Source organism: Aulonocara stuartgranti (genome assembly GCF_965226115.1).
Source record: "Aulonocara stuartgranti genome assembly, chromosome: 22".
NCBI classification, from domain to species: domain Eukaryota; kingdom Metazoa; phylum Chordata; class Actinopteri; order Cichliformes; family Cichlidae; genus Aulonocara; species Aulonocara stuartgranti.
In genome coordinates, this window is record NC_138957.1 from 31,868,788 (window position 1) to 31,892,414 (window position 23,627).

Sequence of the window (23,627 nt, forward strand, 5' to 3'; positions counted from 1 at the left end):
TGCCATGCTCCGAGCCCAGGAACACAGCACAATGGAGCAGAGACACCAGTCTGACCAGTACAACAGAAAAGTGAAGGGTCTGCCTCTTTCACTAGGGGACCAGGTGTTGTTGGCAAACAAGGGAGTCAGAGGAAAAAGGAAGCTCTCTGACAAATGGGAACCTGTTGTGTACACGGTAGTTGACTTGGATCCTGCTCTTCACATCTGCCGTATCAGAGACAAAGAAGGTCATGAGCGTGTGGTGCATCGCAACCTGCTCCTTCAAGTTAACTTTTTGCCCTTGGACACAACACTGAATGACGATGCTGCACATCCTGCTGTGAGCGTTGTCAGTGGCCCCGCTGAGTCTGACCTGCATGGGTCTGTGACATCTTTTGGGGGCACAGGAGCTGTACCTCCTGCCACCTGGACTGTGGATTCCGTCTCCAGCATTGGCGAGTGTGATGACCGCACACTATCATGGATCCATCAGCAATCTGCCGCTGACCCGGTCGAAGATGGCGTTCATGGGACCCCTCCCATAATGGGTGTTTCTGATCTTGGTGGGCTGGCTGGTGATGGAGCCTCCCCAGGCTCCCCTGCTGCTTTCCCGTCCCACACTTTTCATTCTCTTGAACCCAAAAATGTGGACGTGGATCAAGGACTTACCACACGTTTTGGTAGAATCATTAAACCAGTTCGTCGCTTGATTGAATCAATGGCTCAACTTGAAACACTCCTTGGTGTTGAACCTGTTCAAGCAGCGGTTATTGATGTGTGAATTTGCTTATTTCTGTATGTTTTTCATTGCTATTGTTTTTGGAAAAGAATAATACAGGCACAGAGTTCATTGTATTTTGTCAGTCTGTGCAGTCTGATGGTGACGCCCATAGATATTATGGCCTGTTTTGTGTGGTGTAAATGGCACCTCATTTTGTCTATAGAAAGTCCTGGGATCTTGCTAGGCGCCGAGCAGGTCTCAGGTCTCTTATCCTCCTTGGAGGAAGCTATGTTGCTGATCTAATTCATTGTATATGTGATGTGAATTTGTTTGAGGCCACTGTATCTGTTATTGTGGGTTTATATTTTTTTCTTTTTGGTGTACCCTTTAGGATTTTGTGTAATTCTTGGGGGGTGAATGTAACAGAGTCATAAATAACATTGTTATAATTACACAAAATGTGTTCTAAACCCCCAAACTTCTCCTTTTATACCTGACTTTTAGGACCTCCAAGCCTGTAGTTGTGTTCATTATCAGTTAGAGCCCCTCCTCATTCTTTTCTTCTTCTTTGGTGCAATACTATAAATACAGTGTACCCCTTTTGCCTCTCCCCTTTTTCTACAATTCCCCTGTGGGAGAGGAGCTGGAGTGGGCAAATTATTTACTTGGAGGTCTTTCTTTCTTTTACCTTTTTTATCAGACACAACGCAGAATCACACCGGTTACACTGTGCCGTAAGCTTATTCTCTTGTGACGTCCCCTAACAGCAACCTCAGTTTCTCAGATCTGCCTAGAAACCACTCAAAATATCCTTTTTCTGATTTTCTATTGGTCGACGGTATTCCCAGCCCACATTTGCCACGACTATTAACCTCGCCCGAGTATTTTCGATTCACATCGATTCGCTAAACGTCTGCAGACAGCGCCGTGACGAACTTGAGAACTAAACGGTGTTTTTGTTACGCTTTTGTTTTCAATTGTTCGCGGCAGAGATAAAAATGAAGGGTTTGGTTGTGATTTTACTTAGTTTCCAGGCCATATCTGCAGGTAAGAAACTCTCACAGTATATTTTAGTTAATATGATTTGTGAACACAATCAAGAATCGTTGGTATTATTATTACTATTCCTGCTGTTGTTGGAGAATTGATTTTAGCTGATGATTACCTCGGCTGCCTTGGATACTGAAGCAACCAAATTACACGTGTTGTTAACCCTGTTACTTGATAGATCTGAGCAATAATTACAATCCATGAAGCTATTATTTTAACGCTATAAAGATATCCTTATTAAAGAACTTAGCACAAATATACCTGTAATGGACATCATTTATTTTCATTAACATTAATAATATCTGTTTAGTCTGTCCAAATATTAAAATTTAAATGTTAATTTTAACTTCAGTTTGAAAAATATCTTTAGATACAAACAGTATGGTTATCGTGTATTGCCTATTGCTTTGTATTTATTGTGACAGCAGGGGGCAGTAAAGCTCTACTAAGTTGACTGCGACAAGCATTACAAAGTAGCAGTCATGGAGATAAGTTGATTTATAAGTTAATGTGAGAGGCTTTGGTTTTGGAAGTGCGATTTTGACGTGTTTTTATGAATGTAGTATTTTTTTTCACTATTCAATTTCAGTAATGCACTCCTGGAAGGCCTTTTATACAGGCTCCTCTGGTCTGAATAATTTCCCTGAGTTTGTGGCCTTGAATCTCCTGGATGACGAAGTGATGGGCTACTTTGACAGCCGGATCGACAGATTTGAGAGCAGGCAGAGCTGGATGAAAGAGAATCTTGGCCAGGAGTATGATGACCAACAGACAAACGTTCTGAGGGGCATTGTACCAATTTTCAAAGGAAATATCGAAATTGCAAGGGAGCGATTCAATCAGTCAAAAGGTAAATGCTTTAGATGACTTTCTTCACTTCCCCCTTTCTTGCTTTAATTCTCTCTCTCCCTCACACACACACACTTCTCTATGTACAGTGACTATTAATAACAGAAATCACTTTAATGAAGTTAGTAAAATGGAAAATATTTGCTGTTGTGTTATGATCATGTTAAGTACTAGTCAGGTATAGCAGGAGTTATACATTTTTACCTAAAGATAAGTCTTTTGTCATGTAAAATTTAAAAAAAATCTTGTGGTTTATTTGTCAAGTTTGAGAATTTTCAGATTTTTGTAATGACTGAAGAAAATAAATCATCAGCTAGAAACAAGTAGTTATTAATAAATGTATCCTTGGGTAAACTATGACTGAGAGGTACATTTATGAAAATATGTAATTGAAATATGAGTTATTTCCTCATTGATCTATGAAACTTCACTGCTGACACTGAATAGAACAAGACAGAATGTTTTTCTTTTGTTCTTTTTTTTTCTTCAGACATAAAAAATAAACTGTGTCAGTCAGCATGTATTGGTCAGTCTGATTTGGTTAAACCTGTGATCAATCAGCCTGTACTTATTTTCCTGCTCCTTCTGTCAGAAAACTGGATGAGTGTAAACAGAGATCTGGTTGAGGCTCATACATGTTCACTAAAGCAGGAAAAGTAGCTGGTTAAAAGTAACACCAAACAAGTTTGAATTTATAACAGGCTAAAAAATGTGACAGGCCTTGTGAGTCAAAGTTTTGATGTTAATACTACTAATACTCCTGACACTTTAATATGCTGGAGAACTGGATGACTGACACTTGTATTTAAGTTATTTATGAAGAAAATCACTGTTTGCGGGGTTGATTATGTAAATCAGGATTCTCATTAATAACTAAAAGTATTAAACTAAATGCATCAAACACTGTGAAGCTGTAGCAGACATTCAGCCTTGTTACATGAGGAAATGTGCAGTTGTTGAAGATTTTTTATAATATTTTTGTGCTTCGTAGCCACAAAAACATTTTTAATTGTGAAATTACAACATGACAGAGCTGAAAACCTGAGATCAACAAAGCCAATGTGTTCATTAAAATAATAAACAATATAAGAGAATGTAAGAGAGAAGCTTACAACCTGCTGCCCTGATGATGTCACTTCCTAATAAAGAAGGATCAGACCATTATTTTATAGCAGGGTGGGAAGTGCGAAGGAGCATCTTAATTCAGTGTAACCAAAAAGATAAGCAATATTTGACACCGTGCACTGAAACAGAACAATGTTATTTCTGTGATGGTTATTAGGGACAGACTCTTCTCCACCTGAAACCAGAGTTTTTCCTCCATGTCCCACACATTAGATTAAATCGTGTAAAAACTCCAGAAACAGTGAGGTATATCTGCTCAGACAGGTCTGTGCAGCTGCTTATCTGCTACTCTGTTCTCTCTGAAATCTCTGCATTTCACACTGGTTTTTTCAAATCTTTAAGTTTTTTACAGTTTGAGTTTCAGTGTATGTTGGATATTATGGTCTTAGATGTATGACCTTTTTATTAAAAAATTATAATCAAGGAAATTAATGTCTTAAAATGTAAACTGGCTGAAGGTATTAGGATTATTTAAGTTGGTATTTTTAAGACTAGTATAAAAAGACAATAATCCTTAAAATTAATTTTTAAACCAGTCTCACTAGATTATCTGATTATCTGTTTCATGTCTCCCCTCTGCAATTACCTTCATTCATCGATTATAAGATGTAGTTACCTGAACAGAAACACAGGGGGCGGTAACTAAACAGCATAAGTGTGTAATCTTCATTAGCAGCTCCTTCACAGCAGCAGGTAGCAGGCCCGAGCGCTCAGCCTGACGATGGAGTCATTGAGGTCTGAGTTTATTTTTCACTTCGAGCATGAAGTAAAGTTAACATCAGTCAGCGTCTCAGTGAGAGCCAATCACTGCTGACCTCGTTCACACGCAGCCATGACAGATTTAACCTGCAGTAATCAGATTACTTACAGAGATCAGCTGAACGTCTCCAGATGAAAGAGGACAGAGTCCCAACATTTACCTGTTTGTTAAACATGTGTCACTTCTTCATAGTTCTGCTCACTTTTTAAGTTTCTTTACATGTGTAATAAAGGTCAAAGGTCACAGCAGGTGTAAAATCCTGACTCAGAGCAGAGCGCAGCTTTAAAGCGAACGTGAAACACGACCTGCACGACCTGCACTAAACAGAAGTTACAACATGGATGCCTGCTTTAAAAAAACTGACTGAAACTGGATTTAAAGAAATAAAGTTTCACACCTGTGCTTCGCTTTTCCTGCCGTCTGGTGTGACGTCACCGCTCACTGAGACGACGCGGTGACGCTGAAACGTTCCCACAGCAGCTTTGTCGCCACGATTTTTAAAAAAGGAAAAAAGGTTTAAAAAAAAAACCATCGCATCTCTTCCCTCAGAGGCTCCTGTTTGTTTCCATCCGCTGCAAACATCAGTCAATCGTTTCTTTTTAAACAGCCTTTTTCAAACAAATCAAAGTGTTTTATTGACACAACTGATGTAAATAAAAACAGATGTGAGTGTGTGAGTCTCCACAATAAGACGACAGCAACAGAAAAAAACATGAAAACTTCATCAGAACGCTCGAAATTTAAACGTAGAATAAGCGCAGAATGAAAACCGCGCTGCTTGTTTCTGTTAAACTTTTATTATTATCATTACTGTTATTATAACACGAGCAGAACCACAGCGGCTCGAGGCCACGAGGACGGAGCGCCGCCGGGACTCGAGTCTGTGGAGCTTCCTGTTAAAGAGGAGAGAGCGTGAATGTGAACAAACATGGCGTCAAAGGCTCCACTTACACTCTTAGTGTATTTCTAGAAACTTCCAACAGGAAGTGATCACAGACATGTGCGACAGGGAAACGGGGGGAGACGAGGGGACATAAGAGGGGGAGGAGCCTGACACCTGTCTGTGTGGCTCACCTGAGCAGAGCGAGCACAGACGCGCTCGTCATCAGCTGTGACGTAACCCGAGTCTAAACTCACGTCACCAACGAGCCGAAGACGACGTCAGTGAAACAAAGTCTGCTTCCTGACTCTGAATATATTCCTGGCTGTGACCTCACGTCTCATCAGCCAATCAGCAGCAGGCGCGGTTTGAACGGTCATCAGTGGAGCAGCAGCCGTGGACGTGGAGCTCAGCTTAAAATCAGCGGCTCGTCTTAAACTGTGCGGTTTGATCCACGTGTCAAACGTCGCTCTGTCCGCTTTCAGACGCCGACGTTAAGCTGTCGTCAGCAGACGTCAGAGCGCCCGCTGCCGATTGGTCGCTCCTCCGACACGCCCCTCTCACAGCGAAGCAGCTGATAACAGGCGGTCACACAGGACGACCCCGAGCAGCAGATCCACAGCAGCTTCTTGTTTTTAGTGCGAAACAAAATTATTTTTGAAAATGAATAAACACAAAACAGGGAAACAAACATGTTTGATGTCAGTTATTAAACGTCTACAAACATTTATTTAAATGAAGAAACGCCGAGAAAGAAACAATCAAACAGATTCTGTTGAATCTGTTTATCTGTCACAAACAGCAGAGTTTGAACAGCTTCAGGATCCTTCGAGTCTTTAACTGATCGAACGTTCGGCCTGAACTCACAGCAAACACAAGAAAGGAGGGACGTCTCCCAGTATCCTCGCTGTGATCCCAGTGTCCTCGCTGTGATCCCAGTGTACTCGCTGTGATCCCAGTGTACTCGCTGTGATCCCAGTATCCTCGCTGTGATCCCAGTGTACTCGCTGTGATCCCAGTATCCTCGCTGTGATCCCAGTGTACTCGCTGTGATCCCAGTATCCTCGCTGTGATGGACGTGAAACTTTGCCCATAAAACAACGAGGTCCATCATATCTCTGCTGGTGCTGTTAGTTTGTTCACGCTCAGTTTTCAGAGCAAATAAAACATCTTTCCAAAATAAATCAAAACCTTTAGAAGATTTTCTGCAACAGAAGCTTCACAGATTCGACCAAAAGTTCTGAACAAAAGTGCAAAAAGCAAAACGTGCGACAGCTTCTGGGCGACTCTTCCAGAAACTCCAGCTCACATCAGCGTCTGCTTTCAGTCCAGCTTCGAGCTCGTTTTCAGGTCAAGTCTATGAACGAGTTTAAAGAAACTTCTTGAACTTTGTCGGTAATCAGATGCTTATCAGGTCGCTGCAGGTTTCATCCACCAAACGGCTCCAAACACAAACTGCATCTGGTGACGTGCTCGTGTTTCTCTGGAATAAAGATCCAATAGATTTGTTTTTATTTTCAGAGCCACCAGAAAAAACCTGTTTCCCAGTGGGAGTGTGTCACAGAGAGAACAGGACAGATGTTGAGTCTGAACTGTTGCTGATATTTAAATACGCTGTGACATCATCTCCTGGAGCCGCAGATGATGTTTAACTGGAGTTCTTCACAGAGAGCAGCTCAGCGTCTGTGTGGAACAGCTGATTTACCAACATCATCATATTATCAAACCAATATCCAGAAAAACAGATTTCCTCTTGGACAAACATCCTTGTTGTTCCACATAAAATAAGTGTGAGGCTCAAACTGTGTTTGTAGACGAGAGTCTGTGACGAGGAAGCCCGGCGATGAGAGGCCGACGTGTTCGCGGGGATTTTATCCACAAAGTTACACACGAGGAAAACTCGGTGCTGCGACTCGGAGAGGAAACGAACAGGTGTAGCGCTCAGGATGGAGGCGGGGCTTCTGATCAGCTGTTTGAGCCAGTTTATCTTAAATGTGCCGTTTAAAGTGTGGAAATCTGAAACATTCAGCCCACCGTTTACATCGAGTTCATACGAGCTGTTTTTCTAATGTGACGTCTCCTGTTCGTCCACATGAAGCTGAAGAGCAGCCTGTCAGCGTCTTTGATGGTTTATTATGGAGGCGTCGAGCCAGCGCTGCCTCAGGGACACCAGAGATTCCTGCTTTAGTCAAAACTCTTCCTCTCAGTGAGAGAGCTGAATTTGTTTTTAACTCTTTTTGTAGGAGGGATCAGACTTAGATTCATTCTTTTCATCCTCAGTGATTCACATCCTTAAATATGGAAGCTGTTGTTTCATGGAGATATTACAAAGGTCAGATTTGGAGCGTCTGTGATGAGTTCACGTTTATTAATATTCAGGTAAAATCTGGAAGCTTTGGAGAAACTGTTCACTGCAGCAGCTCAGACTTGACCTTCATTTGTCTAAATCAGAGCGGTGTCGTCAGCTGTGCTGCGATTAACTCTCTGCCAGTGACGGAGATCCTTTTACATCACCTGATTTTACTCGTCTGATAAAACACTAACAGGAAGAGGTGCAGAGAGGCGGAGCCGCCTCGTCTTCTTCCTCCGTGCAGGTTAAATCTGTGGATGTAGCAGCCATCAGTTTATTACAGCTGTTACTGTTTGTGTAGAGTTTTGACTGATGTAGAGAAATAATTACTGAAACTAAATTAGTTTAAAGATTGAAAGATGAAACGATGCTCCGTGTATCAAAGGCTTTGAGTCCAGCATAACTGAGTCCAGCATCATCGTTGTTCTGCAGCTACGATAAGAGCAGAAACAAACTGGACGCTAACAGTCGATCAGTAAATGATCTTTGTCAGGTTGAGTCGGTGTAGTTCACCTCTGAGTCGTGGTGGTGCAGCTGCTCGTTTTCTAACCTTCTGTCAGACTTCAGAAAGAAAAGGAGGCGACAGGTTAGAGACGACTTTGTGACGTTCAGATGTCAGACCGTCAGCACCTGCTGGATCCACAGCAGCTTCCTGACAGCAGCTCGACTCGCTCGCCGTCTCCCTGCAGCGTTCACGCACGCGACAGGTGGTGTCGCTCGCCCTCTCCTCACCTGCTCGCTCCACCTGCTGATCCTCTGAGCTGTTTCCTGTGGTCACTCTCTCTCTCCTCCTCACTGGCTCCAAAGCGTGAGCTGTAAGGTGTGTGGGCGGGGCATCAAAAAAGCTGTCTTCTTCCGCCATTTTATAGTTTTTGATGAGCTCACCTTTGCTGCCATTTTATAGTTTTTGATGAGCTCACCTCTTCCGCCATTTTATAGTTTCTGATGAGCTCACCTTTTCCGCCATTTTATAGCTTTTGATGAGCTCACCTCTTCCGCCATTTTATAGTTTCTGATGAGCTCGCCTCTCCTGGGGGCGCTGCCCAACCAGCCGACCTGGTGACGTAATGAGTGCTGTAACGACCACAAATCAGCGAGCAGTAAAATGACTATAAACAAGAATCACTTTTAATCCAACGTTACTCAGAATAAATCACAACGCTCTTAATTTTGTGTCAAAGCTGTAAAATGTGCTGTTTCACGTCCTCTTTAACTCGACATGTTTCCTCACTTTAACCCAAAAAACTCACAGCGACTAAATCCTCAAGTAAAAAAACTTTAATCAACTTTCCCTCGTACAAAATAAATGAGACGAACTGAATTAAAAATACTGACGCTCATCTCCAAAATCATCCACAGTACAGACATAATTACATGACCACAGCCCCGTGGTGTCGTCTAGGCCAACATTCGCCACTTTTCCAATTCGTCTGGTTAAGAAATTATGTAAAAATCGCCATTTAATAAATCAGGATGCAGTAAAGGTTGGAGAAAACCCCGCCAGGACACCGTATTTAGCGCCAGCGGGTGGTGTTTGAAAGCCTTCATGTGAGCAGCGAAAGAAACGACATTTTTGGCGGGGTCTTTGAACGCTGCATTAGACATCACGGGTGTACGCGACATTTAAGAGCTGCGGAAAAAACAGCGCTCTTGCTCGGTCACTGAGCTGCTTTACCCGGCGCTCAGTGACAGCTGTGAGGCGTTTTCTTAAACTATGCCGGGCCTCCTCATGTTTCTCATCCACTGTAGTTAAACTCCAATCAAAGAAGAAGGAGCGCAGACACCAACTCATCCCTCAGTCCGGTAAAGTGATCGCTTAAGTTTGCCTATTTGATCACCAGCAGCACTGACTAACAATGGGCTGTGAGGCCGTTCCTCAACTCTCTGTACGTGTTACTCAGGGCCACTGATCAATGATCGTGACAGTTTGCGTGTTTATGATCAGACACTGACCTCGCGGCCCGTTGTTAGTCGGCGGTGTTAGCATCAGGCATTATGCAGATGTCCTGTTTCAACTTTGGGGAAACCTGCAGTCAGCTGAGGCTGAAGAAGTCGTTTAGATGAGCGGTGAAACGTTTCTCCCGCTGAAAACACGACGTCCAGATGAACAGCATCAACTTTGTGGACTGTTTGTTTCTCAAAGACCGTTCTGCTTTTGTTCGGGTCTGAAACGCTGTTTTCCTCCACGCTGAAATGTTGCGCTTCCGCGTGACTTACAAAGGGGCGTTCAATGACCGAAAAAATCCGTCGTTTTTTTCACCGCTCATAAGGAGGAGTCCTGGTGTGGTTTTCGTTGATTTTTAGGGCGTCCTGATTTATTAAACAGCGATTTTTACATCATTTCTTTACCAGAGGGGTTGGAAAAGTGGCAGTTTTTAGCCTGTGTGGCTCGTAACTCTACATGTTGACATAAAGAAAATATCTGATGATGCACTGGGGCGTTTCTCGTGGCTTTGAGAGCAGCGACGTTATAAAAAAAGGCCTCATATCATCCTCATCTGTAGACTGTCTGCTCTCACCACAGCATCAGCGGCACTCACAGATCTCTGTGCTGCACATCCAATAATATCCTCAGTGTGAATGTTTCGATGTTTTTAGAGGAAAAACTTGATCTGGTCACAACGCTGAAAAACACCAAAGTGGCCCAGAGTCAAAATCATGGCGCAAATGATTGTTTCAGTCTAAACCCAGATTTCGGCAAATTAAATACATTTTATAAATATCTAATGACTCATAACAATAAAACAGTCATGGCAAGAAGCACAAAGACCAACAGTAGGAAACACAAACCAACAGACAATCTGACAGGAAAATCACATTTCTCTTCATTTCACACTCATTTTCTCTCATTTTGAAATGAATGTAAATCTCAGTTTCAATATATGTTGAATGTTTTTTAGTCCCACATTTGATTAAGTTTTTATTAACAGACACGTTCACTTTAACAGTTCCTGCAGGCTGAAATTATCATCAATGAAATGAAGGTCTTAAAATGCTTAATTTTCCCATAAACTGGCTGAAAGTATTCAGATTATTTAGGTGGCATTTTTAAGACTATTATAAAAAAATAACCCTTAACATAAATTTTTAAATCACTCTCATAAAATTGTCAGTTTCTTGTCTCTTTATGATCACCCTCATCCAGCTGTGAGCTGTGATGCTGGGAGCTCTTTATAAACGAGGACTGAGAGGAGCAGAGAGAGTTTGAGTCAGACCAACGAGCTGAGCACCGATGCTTCCCCCCCTCTGAGTTTGATTCTTCCTCCTGGACGTACAGATCGTCCCACCCAGCCTGTTAGCAAAGAAACATCTGCATGCTGTAATTAGATGACTGAGCTTTGCGATCAGCTGCAGAACAGATGTGCACGAGCTGCGATCGGCACTATTTTACACATTACGGTCAAATTTAAGCCCCGGTTATCTCGGAGTGAAGTCTTTCTTTTCCCCAAACACGCCCACCCAGTTTACAAGGTAACAGGTCACTACACGCATGTCACGCCACGACCACAACTGCGTTTATTAGCTTAGCACGAGCAGGAATCCTCACATCCATCAGCATCACTGCAGAAGAAGCGGTCCGCTCACGCCCGTGCTTTATTTTTCCCACCATCTGGTGTGACGTCACCGCTGACTGAGACGACGCTGTCGCTATGAAACATTTTACAGCAGCTTTGCGACACGATTTCTAAAACAGGAAAAAGGAAATAAGCTGTTCCATAAGATTTTCATCCACTGCACACGTCACTCAACCTTTTTTTAAACGACCTTTTTTAAACAAATCAAACTCAAATCAAAATGTTTTATTGGCAGAACTGATGTGAAAAACGTCAAAAATAAAAACAGATTTCAGTGTGTGAGCCTCTAAAAACTCCACAATAAGACGACAGCAACAGAAAAAACACTCAAACTTCATGGTAACAGTAGAATTTAAAAATAGAATTTAAAAGTAAAATAAGCGCAGCTGTAAAATGTTGATGCACAGAATAAAATAACTTCTCCCGCCTCGCCGCAGAGCCGTAAACGAGCTCTCCGAGGGATCGATCACATGATCGGTGTGAGCCGCACAGCGTGAGAGGCTGATGAGGTCATCAAACAGCTCCCATTGGAGCACAGGCTCTGGTTGGAGCACATCCATCTTTTCTTCTGTTGTTTCTAAGCCTCCACCCGTCCTCCACTCCACCTCTCTGATCACTACAAGCACTAATTAATTATTATTAATAAAAGCTGGAAAATGAAGTTTGAACGTCGGCGTGATTCTCACGACCTGCGCTCGCAGCGAGAGCGAAACGCTGTGCCGAGAATAACCGCGCTGCTTGTTTCTGTTAAACTTTTATTATTATTGTTACTGTTATTAAGTTTTCAAAACTGTTTCTCTGAGTGAAAGATCTGAATTTGTTTTTAACTCTTTCTATAGGAGGGATCAAAGTTTGATTAATTCATTTTGCTTGATCCTTAGTGATGAATTTTCTTAAATATGGAAGCTCTTTTTCTTTTTTTTAAATCGAGGTGTCGGCCTCACCTGTAGACTGTCTGCTCTCGCCACAGCATCAGTGGCGCTCACAGATCTCTGTGCTGCGCATGTAATAATATCATTAATGTGAGTGTGTTAATGTTTTTAGTGCAAAATCTGATCTGGAAATACTGTAAGTAGAACTCCAGATTAGATTAACATCACATGATCATATTAAACAGACACCTCTAGAAATACCTCAGGAGAGTCTAGTGTTTAGTTTCTCACAGGAAGGATTTTGTTAGACTGATAGCAGCTGCAGAGTTTCAGAGGATGGAAAGTAAATCCAGAATCAGGATCTGTGTCGGCTGCTCAGGATCAAGCTTAGTGTGTTTGTCTGATCCTGCAGCTCACAGGAAGTTGCTCCACCTACACCAGCATAGATAAACTGTGCAGTGATATCTCTGCAGGCAGGACGTGGATGTGCTAATGGAAGAAAATGAATTTTGTTTTTTTCCACTCTCTTTTTCTAACATCTACATTGTTAACGATGATTTGTTTTAAAAATCTTCACTGAGACAAAAGTAGCCATAAATGTAGATCCTCTATATGTTGATCACGTCTCTGTGTCAGTATAAGACTTTAGTGCAGCCTCTCTCTGGTTCACTGCAGTCTTTGTCTCTGTGTTTCTGTCAGGTGCTCACATTGTCCAGAATATGTACGGCTGTGAATGGGATGAAGAAACAGGTGAAGTGAATGGATATGATCAATACAGTTATGACGGAGAGGACTTCTTAAGCTTTGACCTGAAGAAAGAGACGTGGGTCGCTCCTGTACATGAGGCTGTCATCACTAAAAACAAGTGGGACAGTAACAGAGCTATGATCGCAAATTACAAGAACTATGGCATCCAGATTTGTCCCGAGTGGCTGAAGAAGTATGTGACCTATGGGAGGAGCTCTCTGATGAGAACAGGTAAAATCACATGACCAGAATTAGATTGTTAATCATCATCATCTTCATCTTCTTTGTTAAGTTGCTCCTCGTTGCCACAGCAGATCATCTTCCACTGTTTTAGCTCTGATATACTCATCCATGCTTCTCACTCCTTATGAAAATTTTAATATCATCAGCTCTGCCTCCTGTATTTTTGTCAGTGCCACCATCTCTACACCATAAATTATCTCAGTGCCATCTTGTAAACCTTCCTTTTAACTCTTGCAGTTATCCTTCTGTCACAAATCACCCGTGACACTCATCTCCATCCACTCCACCTTGTCTGCACTCTCTTCTTCACCTCTCTTCTGCATTATGCACCTCTCCGGCTATAATGTTAATAATAATAATAATAATAATAATAATACAGAAAGAATGAACTTTTTATCTTTACTCCACAGAGCGTCCCTCAGTGTCTCTCCTCCAGAAGTCTTCCTCCTCTCCAGTCACCTGCCACGCTACAGGTTTCTATCCTAACAGAGCCGAGATGGTCTGGAAGAAAGATGGAGTGGAGCTTCATGAGGGTGTGAACAAAGGAGAGATTCTCACCAACAATGACGGGACCTTCCAGATGAGTGTTGACCTGGAGGTTTCATCAATCAAATCTGAAGACTGGCACAGATACAGATGTGTGTTTCAGCTCTCTGGTGTGAACGAGGACATCGTCACCAGACTGGACTCAGACATTAAGACCAATGAAGGTAAGACAGGAATCAGAAGTGATTAAAGTTAAAAATGTGCTTTTATCGGTTAGATACGTTTCTCTTCAGTCTATAAAACTGATATGTTATACATGTGTCATTGTTTGAGTGCCAACTTCCTAAAAGTACTTTCCCCATTAAATGTTTTGATAGTGCTCTAATGCCGGTTTTATTATCCAGCACAGCTATTCATTGCTGTCCATTCACTGTTTACTGAGCTTTGCTGAATACAGAACCTCATCAACATACTTTTTTGTTGAGCTTTGTATTTAAACATTTCTTTATTTCTGTGCTTATAGAAACAAAGTTTTCAAGCCTATTTCAGTCTTTTGTTTTTATAGGCCAGTATTTTTACCTGGTTAAAACTGATTATTGTCTTTACTGCTTCAGTTTGATTTGTTTGTTGTTGTTGATTTACAGGATCTACGGGAAATAATCTCACCATCATCATTGCCATTGTTGCTGTGGTTCTTGTCCTCAGCGCTGTGATTGGAATCGTTGTCTACAAAAAGAAAACAAGTGAGAGAGAAAAACAGAAAACAATTTTTAGTTAATGCTCTCATACGAAAGTGTATAAGCAGCACAGGCACAGTGTCATGGAAATATGGATTACATGATAATATGACAAAAGAAACACATAAAATATTATAAATATAAGAGTTTAAATTATCTTTATTTTCTCTTTTACTTCAGGCAATTGCTCCCAGCCTCGTAAGTAAAACTAGTGTCTGTTTTCTCTTATATCTTATCCATTCTGTAGATCACAAGTATTTTTCTGTATTTTATGTTAAATAACTTTTTCAGTAATGTTTCTAAACAAGTGTAAGTTCAGACAGGATGTGGACTAACAATGTGTTTCCGGCCTTTTACAGCTATGAAGGATCCTGCGGTTAAGGAGCCACTGAATCCTCCTCCAACAGTCTAAATGACAAACAACCTTCCATAGAGTGAGTTACTTCACTTTAAACAAATCTGCCTTCAAACGTGTTGAAGTGTTTCTTTATTTCTGTCAACTGCTGCAACGCTGTAGCTGCACCAACACTTTCAGTTACTGTTTTATAAAATCTTAATGTTGTTTATTCTGTTTCTCTGCAGGTTTATGGAGATATATTGCACTCAAAAAGAGGCATTGTCAATTGATTCTCCTCCATAAAGTGGGACTAAATTCTTTTATTCATCAAACTGAAGACTTGGACAAAGTGTTGCACTAGTTGCATTTATTCATTCATTACCTAATTTTAAATTACTTGAAAATAAAATTAAAGTTCAAATTAGTAATTCAAAGTGATTAAAATTATTTGTGATTGTAATTACTTTGAATTTTGGGGAAATAAATGTAAACATGAATTGGCAGATATTTAACAAGTATGACATAGATGGTGGCCTTATTTTGAGACTTTAATTCCCAATTAGGAAGGTGGATTACTTTGATAAATATAACACCAATGGAGGGAAGTACCACATGTTTTAAAAATCTCATCACAGCAGTCTAAAATATTTTTGTTTATTGGAAATAAATACGATATATTTTTAGCTTAAGATTCCTGGTGTTGGGGTATTCTGTAAATCAATAAACTACTGTTGATAAAAAATACAAACGTATTAATAAAATGCTTTCCCTTTACATTCACATGCTCTTAGAGTTTGGTAATATGATCATATATTTCTTTAGATTTGTCAACAAACAGGACAATTCTGTAAATCAGTCATCAACTTTTAAAAACACATTGTGGAAATTATAGATTTTAAATCACATGAACTTGTCAGTGTAAATTATTGTTTAACTTTGTAAACTGGGAATGACTCCAGTCCTCTGCAGCTCTGAGTAATCAGACAGGAAATGGAGGATGGGCAATGAACTGTTATGATTAGCAGGATTTGTCAGTTATGCTTTAGACACATATTTTCCATTTGGCTCTAAATTATTTTTAACTTAATTTCTTGAAAATGTATATCAAGTAAAGGGTTAAAATAACACCAATGTTAGCCATCCATAAACACATGCCCAAAGTCTCAGATCACAGTGGATTTCCAAATTTTGTACATAAACTGCTTGTACATTTCTTTAAAACTGTTCTGTGTTGATTTTAACCAGACCTAGGGTGGTTATAATTTATGTCTTTGAGGTTATTCTCAAATAAAAAAGATAATTTTGTTGTTTCTTTTGTGCTTTTAGTCTAAAAAGTTTTGATCTTTGGCTTGTTATCTGATTTAGTTTAAATTGAGCTTCTGGTGGCTTGTGTGATATTTTCTTGAAAATGCTTTCTGTTCATATTTAGAGATTTAAATGGCTTTTTCTCTCTTATGTAAACGTTTAGGAGTTAAACAGTGATGTTCAGATCACATGTGGTGTTGGAATTATCACTTGTGTGTAAAATTGTGTTGCTGTTTCATTCTCTTTTATACTTTTGCCTTTCAATAAAGTCCCCAATAATCAAAATTTCTGTCTTTTTGTGATTCCATACACTGTACACTTATCTAAAACATGAGTTATGTCTAAGTGTTAAAAGAGTTTTTCACCAGGTAACACTTTAACTGATCTATTTGGCCTCAGTCACTTAAGGGAGAATAGGTTGGCAAGCTCCATGTGACCACAAAAACCTGGCAGTGTGTAACTGATTTCTCTGATTTTTCATTTTTATTCTTTTTCTGCTGTCTCAGATAATTACAAATAGACAGACCCTAACCCTTAGACTGGGGAAGGTCTGTAATTAATCAATGTCTTATTTATTAGCAGCAGAAATATTGGCAACACTTTGCAGTACCTCTGAGTTTACCCGGATGAAAAGCTCATCTGCTCCTTTATTTATTTCTCCAAGTGTAATGAATCACACACACGGGAGTTACTGAGATTTGTGGCAGGCAATTTACTGCAAATTCTGCTAAATTTAACTCCAAACAGCATCTATTGTTTTCTAGTTATGCTTTAGATCTACTTCTTTATTGGAATGAGAGGCAGTGATGTTAATGGAACAAGTCAGATGGCTCAAATCTGTGAGCAAAGTGCCAAAACTGGGGCTCTGTCCTGTATCTCTTTACTCAGACCTCATCCTGAGCCCCAACAGATTCCTGCTCGAAATTAATGCTGGGATTTTGTACATGAACAAAATACATAATAATACATTTTATTTATAGGCGCCTTTAAGACCCTCAAGGTCACCTTACAATAACACAAGAACAATAGCAGCAATAAAATATAATAAACATGGCAAAATAAAATTTAGACATAAGGTAAAAGAAAGAAAAAACAAAAATACTACCCACCACACATGTCAGCTGGTTTCTATGGCTGAATAGTTTGCAGTAAATCAACTCTGCATAAATCCTGCACTCCACCTTAGGACCACACAGTCCCCAGTCATTTCTATCAGAAGAATTCACTCTTTTATCATAAACATAGTCGCACTTCTTCAGCGTCCTCTCATTGCTGTCAGAGAGAAATACATGATTTACCGCGAACACAAATATATGTTTTTTAAAATTATTTTAGATATATTAGATGTCAGAGAAAAGGCTGAGAGAGGACAAAGATTGGAATCAGAGACATATTTAAGAAAAATTAATTCTGAATTGAAAACTATGAAATGTTTACAACAGCAACGTTTGATAGCAGAAGTAGAACTTCCAGAAAAACGTATTTTAATTCATTTGTAATTAATTTTTCATGGCACAGAATCAGCAGGTTGCTGGAAACATTATTGTGGAAATTTGTTAGCTGCACATCCTGTTCCTGTTGCAATCTCCTGTTCAACCAAATCCCAAAGCTACTCTATTGGATTTAGATCTGATGACTGGACACCATCTGAGTGCAGTGAACTCATTGTCCTGCACAACAAAATAAGTTATCCCACTTTAAGCAGCCATTTAAAGATGGGTACGCCGTGGGCATAAAGGGATGGACATGTTCAAAATCCAATCTCATGTAAGCTGGTGTGTTTGTGCTAAGCGCTCCAAAGTGTGCCAAGAAAATATCCCCACACTACTGCATGTAAAGCAGCCTGAACCGTTGACATAAGGCAGGATGGATCAATGCATTCATGTTGCTTGTGCCAAATTGTGACCCCACCATCTGAATTTTGCAGCAAAAGTTGGGACTAATCAGACCAGACAACATCAAGCCTGTGTAAATTGCAGCCTCAGTTTCTTGTTCTTAGCTGAGAGGAGTGACAACTGGTGCAATCTTCTTCTGCTACAGCCCATCTGCTTCAAGGTTTGGCATGCTGTGCTTTCAGAAAGCTCTTCTGCATGCCCTGTTTCTAACAAGTGGTTGATTGAGTTATTGCTGCCTTCCTATCAGTTCAATATTACCCAGCTGCTGCTAACTGAATTATTTTCACTTTTTCTGACCATTCTATGTAATCCTTAGAGATGATTGTATGGTAAAATCCCAGCACATCAGCAGTTTCTGAAATACTCCAGCCACCAAGCCATGTTCAGAGTTATTTAAATCACATTTCTTCCTCATTCTCATGATCAGTTAGAACTTGGCAGGTCGTTTTGAGCATGTCTACATACCTAAATGCAGCAAGCTGTGTTATTCAATTATTATACACACACATATATATTTGTGTTAACAAACAGCTAAACAGATGTACCTAATAAACTGACAGGTGACTGTATACTTCAAGGCCACTGTTCTGATTTCCTGTATTCTTTGAATATTTGCCAAGGTGTAGTTGTTTAAACTGTGTACATGCAGTATACAGAATACTGTATATATATATATTTTATCAGTACTAGATACTTACTTTTATTTTAATTAATCACAGGACAAATTAAGACAAAGAACAAACCAACAGGAAATGAAAGACTTAGTCAGCCTGGATTTGGCTCTTTGAGCTAAATACTAACATGAGCAAATTCTTACATTCACTAGGTGTACCTTTATTGTCAGAATCAGAATACTTAATTAAGCACTGAATAAATTATGTATTATTTACTAAGAAAGCTTTGTGATATTTGGCTATTAGCACTAAATACCAATTATCACTAAGGCTGATACAAACCACTAAAGTTTGTACCTGACATAGGGTGAGGAAAGATTACCCAAGTTCTTGGTCCTCTAGGGAACACCAATGTACTAACTGATCTATCCAATAATTTAGAGTCTGAATCAAAGTGAATTTATTTACTAACTGGTAGACCAGAATTGTCATTCCTTTAGCTATAACATCAAATGGCTTTAAAAAAAAAAACCCTCAAACAAACAAAAAATACTTAAATAAGTTTCAGGAAGTTTCTCTGTGCATATTTACTGTTTACCACTCCACCAGAGTAGGCGTCTCTGTGTGTAGCGTGAGCGATGCCCCAACGGCCGAGTTCATACGCCTCCTCTACTGTCATGTCTTCCCTGTAACCGCTGTCCACCACACCATAGGCGTAGCTGTTCCCACAGCCGGTGGAAAACATGTGGCCAGACAGACGCGTCCCATTATCATCCACATAGTACAGACCAGGACCCTGCAGAACAGACTGTCTGTTATATCATCTGAATTTCATCATTTTATAGGCTATAGTTGTTGTGGTGCAGTTTCTTAAAATAGCCTCACATCAGCTGCTCTCATTAATTACCAGCCTGCACTGTAACATTACTACCTTTTGATTTTAGCTCATGTAATTATCTGATATATGCAGTACTGTATATGCTTTTACCTTCAAATGTCTTTAAGATTACACTGATGATCACAAGATTTTGAAGCCTATTAGTTGGTTTCAGAGTCATACAACATTTTGATATTATTTCCTTTTATACATCATTTAATCAATATGTCATGTTTGTTGTGCTATTATGTATGTTTCTTTAAACTGCACAGACACTTGTGTGGTCTACAATCGTAACATTGTTTAGATCTATATTTGTTGATAGCAGAGTTTTAGGTTAAGCAGGTAAAACATAAAAAAGGATAATATTATACTTTTTAACATAAGCTACACTGAGAATAACAGTTTGTGGGGAAAAGTATCTTTAGCAGCCCTTAAATTCCATTTCATACCACTTATCCGGGCTCGGGTCACAGGGACGGCAATCTGAGGAGAGAAGTCCAAACACCCTTCACCCCACCCATCCTTCAGCTCATCCAGGGGGACACGGAGTCATTTTCAAACCAGCAGAGAGATGTAATCCCTAAAGAGTGTACTGGGTCTACCCCGAGCCCTCCTCCCAGCAGGACACATCCAGAACACCTCACCCAGGCATCCTAGTCTGATTTCTGAAACACATCTACTGACTCCTTTTAATGTGGAGGAGCAGCAGCTCTACTCTTAAAAGGAGTCACTGAATTTAAGGACGAGGTCATCTAACTTCCTATGGATTCTAATCAAAACCACAATGCTATTAACAATATTTTTACAACAAAGTAGAGTATAATATTAGGCTTGGCTTTAGCTAAACTGATCCCACAAACACACCCTCAGCTTACCTCTTTGTCCCATCCACAGATCATGCTCCCCATGGAGAGGCCCATTCCTCTGTAGCCCAGCATCATGTTAGATAACTGCTTAGAGGCAGCAGCCACAGAGATCTGGTGGTTTTTCCTCAGCCTGTAAAGTCTGAGTGAAATTACAATAAATGATTGATTTATGAACAAATCATTTCATAAATTATTCAACTATGTGGTCAGTCCAGATTGTCCTGAATTTAAAATCTGTCATAAAAAAATCCTCCGTATAGCCCTCCTGATTTTAAGAGGTGCAGGTGTGGAGCATATATTTTGTTTGTTGTAATGAGAAGAAAATATAAAAAAAAATTATGTTTTTATTTAAAAAAAACAGGTTATGTGATAACCATGTCACTTTAATAAATCTGCATTCATGGCGTTTCAGTACGTTATTCTTGAAGGCTTGACTTGAATTCCACACAAAAACCTCTTGTTATGAATTCTTGAGCTCTTTGCTCCACTCAAACAAAATCAATCAGCTTTCTCATTTTCATTTCACTTTTAAATTTTCTTCTTCCTTTGTACCAAGTCATAAAACACTAAAAGAGAAACTAGATAAAATACTTTAGTATGTTTCATAGCATGCAGTCAGATTACAATACATCATCAAAGCTGAGAAAAATCACAAAATAAATGGAGGCTTCAGGAGATAATATGTAGGACATACCTGCACTCTTTGGCCAAGAGTCTCTCCCAGTACTGACAGTCTGCAGCACTGTCTGACATGGTGCCCAGCAGGTACGGGTTGATCTCTATCACCTTGTTCACATCGTTGGATGCTGCAAAGACATGAATAAAATGTATTTTACAGTATTATTCCTAAAGTCTTGAGCCACCTCATGACTGATAGTGTGTGTTTTTCTATACAGGTATGCTTTTACTGCATTGGCAGTGTGTTTGAGACTTCAGTAAACAGTAGATGGATCAACTGAAGAACCAGGTGCATCTCTTATGTTGCTGGATTTTTTTCCCCCTGTTTCTTAAGGACACAGTTTTCAAATTCTGTTCATTTGCTTTAGAAAGTTTTTTTAAGCCCAACATTTCTTCTTTTGTCCTCCACTTGTTCAGATTTTTTAGGACCCACTGCACACCATGCTGAGATAGAATCTAATGAGCCGAATTTACAGTCTTCTGACAAGTGAAGCATGTAGAGCTTTTGAAATCAACCAAGACAGCTTGCAGACTTTGCAGAACTTCACACAAAGTTTGTGTTAGCAAAATCTAATTGATGCAGATCTCCTTAGAAAAATACACACAAGACAAAGTAAAAACACACTCCTCAAACTATGAGAGCCCTCACTCTCTGTGTGCTCTTTTAACAGCTAGTACTACAAAGCACAGTGAAAACATGTGTATTTGATGCCCTCTCTTAAAGAAAAAAAATGATAGGTTGGTGCTCAGTGAGTATATTCCTTCAGAAAAATATATAAATATACAAGAATATATCTTTTTTTTAAATTGCATTTTGGGGTTGTTACAGTGAGATAAATAAAACTCACAGGTAAGTTTTCATCTGAAAATGTTGAATTTGAGTAAAAACCAACGCTCCGTAGTGTGACTGTTGGCGTGATTTTGATAAAAGTTGTCATTGTTGTGCTTAAAACTGTAAACCTTGTCCTGAACTGCATGTTCAGATATTTTTTCTGTCCTTCCCCTACATCTAGGATGGTGGGGGAGGCTATAAGCTATAGTGTTTAACCGCAGGCACACTTGCATGTAAGATTCTGGTTTCCTTATTTAGTAAACAATGTTCACTTACAGGTGAGCCCATACATGGCAGGCCATGTATGGGCTCACCTGTACTTGTATATGGTGGACCAGTAAAGGGGTTAAGCCATATATATTGGCTGAATAAAAGGCTGCGAGGGGACGCTGTTTTTTTTTTAAGTTGGCTGGGATCAGGTGAGGAGGTGGCAGCTCTGGATACTGACCGGACTGGCTTCCCTTGCAAGTTGAAATGGATTTAGCTCTGAGTGTCTTGCTTCGTTCATGGTGATAAGTCTCTGAGCTAGCGAGGCCTGTGAGTGCAGACCTAACAGTGACACTATCACTACAGGCAAAGTGGATGTTTAAAGCCATTGGGCGTGCATTTAAAATGCAATACATCTCCTTATCAGCTGGAAATATTAAAGCCAAAACTTACAAGACAAAACTTATGACATCAGTGCTGGACCTGTTCTAAAATTTGAATGCACATGCATTGAAATTACAGGTCTTCTTGAGTCATTAATCAAAAATGTCTTAATTTGTAGAGGTACAAAAAATTTAAATTATTGTCTGCTTGAATATCAGTACAGCTCTACTTATCATTGTTGAATCATTTGTTGTTATCTGTTTGTGATACTTTTTGAAGGAACAATTGGATTGTTTAAATTTTCCAAGAGTTAATTTATTTGTTTGGTTACTTAAGTAGTAGTCATATTGAACACATTGTAAAGACCTGCACTTACATCCATCTAACAGTACAGGAGAGGCACAGCTCAGCAGGTTCTGAGGTAGCTGTTTACAAACTGTTGGGCTTAAAATTATTAGCCAATTTAAACACTAGGTGGTGAATAGAAGAGGACAAAAAAACAAACAAAACAAAGAAAAACCAGTGTGGTACACAAACTCTTGAAAGTGGACCTTAATGTCACAGAGCACATGGTGTTCACTATTATGTAGGTATTAATAAATAAGAACTTGCTTAATGACATGAAAAGTGACATGCTTAATTTCTTAAGAAGCATAAAGATAGAGGGATCTTTATTCAGAAGTGGAAATTATGATTGTGGCTCAACCATTGTACAAAAATGTAAAAAAATCTAGCGAGTGAAGACGTCCCTCGGGATAGCTCATCAAAATGACTCTTTTAATATGCTCAAAAGTGTGTCAAACCCATCTTTTCACCAAATCAATAACCTGTTGATTACTTTGGGTATATTTCTGGGGGACTTTTGACAATGGTGAAGCCCAAACTTAAGAAGAATGATGCGAGTGATGTAGGCCTGGAAGCCTCTTCGGACTCACCTCTTGGGGACCCTTTGCCAGCACTGGAGAAGGAGAAATGCGTCATTAATTTCCTGTCTGATATAGACATAACAGTTTATAATATGCCAGCATATATTATACTTCAATCAAGATATAGTTATTATTGATTTAGTATTGATTTATTTAGTTATAATTATTATTATTTAATCATATTAGCACAATGGGGGTGACAGAAATATTTCACATACTAGAAATGCTGCTCAGCATTTCATGAATTACATTTTCAACAAATGTTGGAGTAAAAACACAGTTACAGTGAGAACGTGTCTGTCTGCAAATATTAACTAAACATTTCTATG

The 23,627-nt window shown here is 39.7% G+C and overlaps 3 protein-coding genes across 4 annotated transcripts in view; 2 read left to right on the forward strand and 1 right to left on the reverse strand.

Moving 5' to 3' along the window:
- LOC309699205 (class I histocompatibility antigen, F10 alpha chain-like) overlaps positions 1-16,298 on the forward strand; it is a 50,728-nt gene extending 34,430 nt beyond the window's left edge. The window contains exons 5-8 of the mRNA XM_082522128.1: positions 14,282-14,380; positions 14,555-14,572; positions 14,734-14,808; positions 14,957-16,298. Of these exons, the coding sequence (XP_082378254.1) occupies positions 14,282-14,380; positions 14,555-14,572; positions 14,734-14,786 (170 nt within the window). The 3' untranslated portion in view covers positions 14,787-14,808; positions 14,957-16,298. The remainder of the gene's footprint in view (positions 1-14,281; positions 14,381-14,554; positions 14,573-14,733; positions 14,809-14,956) is intronic.
- LOC309699222 (class I histocompatibility antigen, F10 alpha chain-like) overlaps positions 1-23,627 on the forward strand; it is a 151,283-nt gene that overhangs the window by 49,602 nt on the left and 78,054 nt on the right. The gene's annotated exons all lie outside the window — the stretch shown is intronic.
- Positions 19,079-23,353, reverse strand: LOC309698153 (proteasome subunit beta type-8-like; the record flags this gene model as incomplete). Its single annotated transcript, XM_082520465.1, has 4 exons — positions 19,079-19,321; positions 20,281-20,410; positions 20,966-21,077; positions 23,308-23,353. 4 exons carry the CDS (start codon positions 23,351-23,353, stop codon positions 19,079-19,081), a joined length of 531 nt encoding a protein of 176 aa, XP_082376591.1.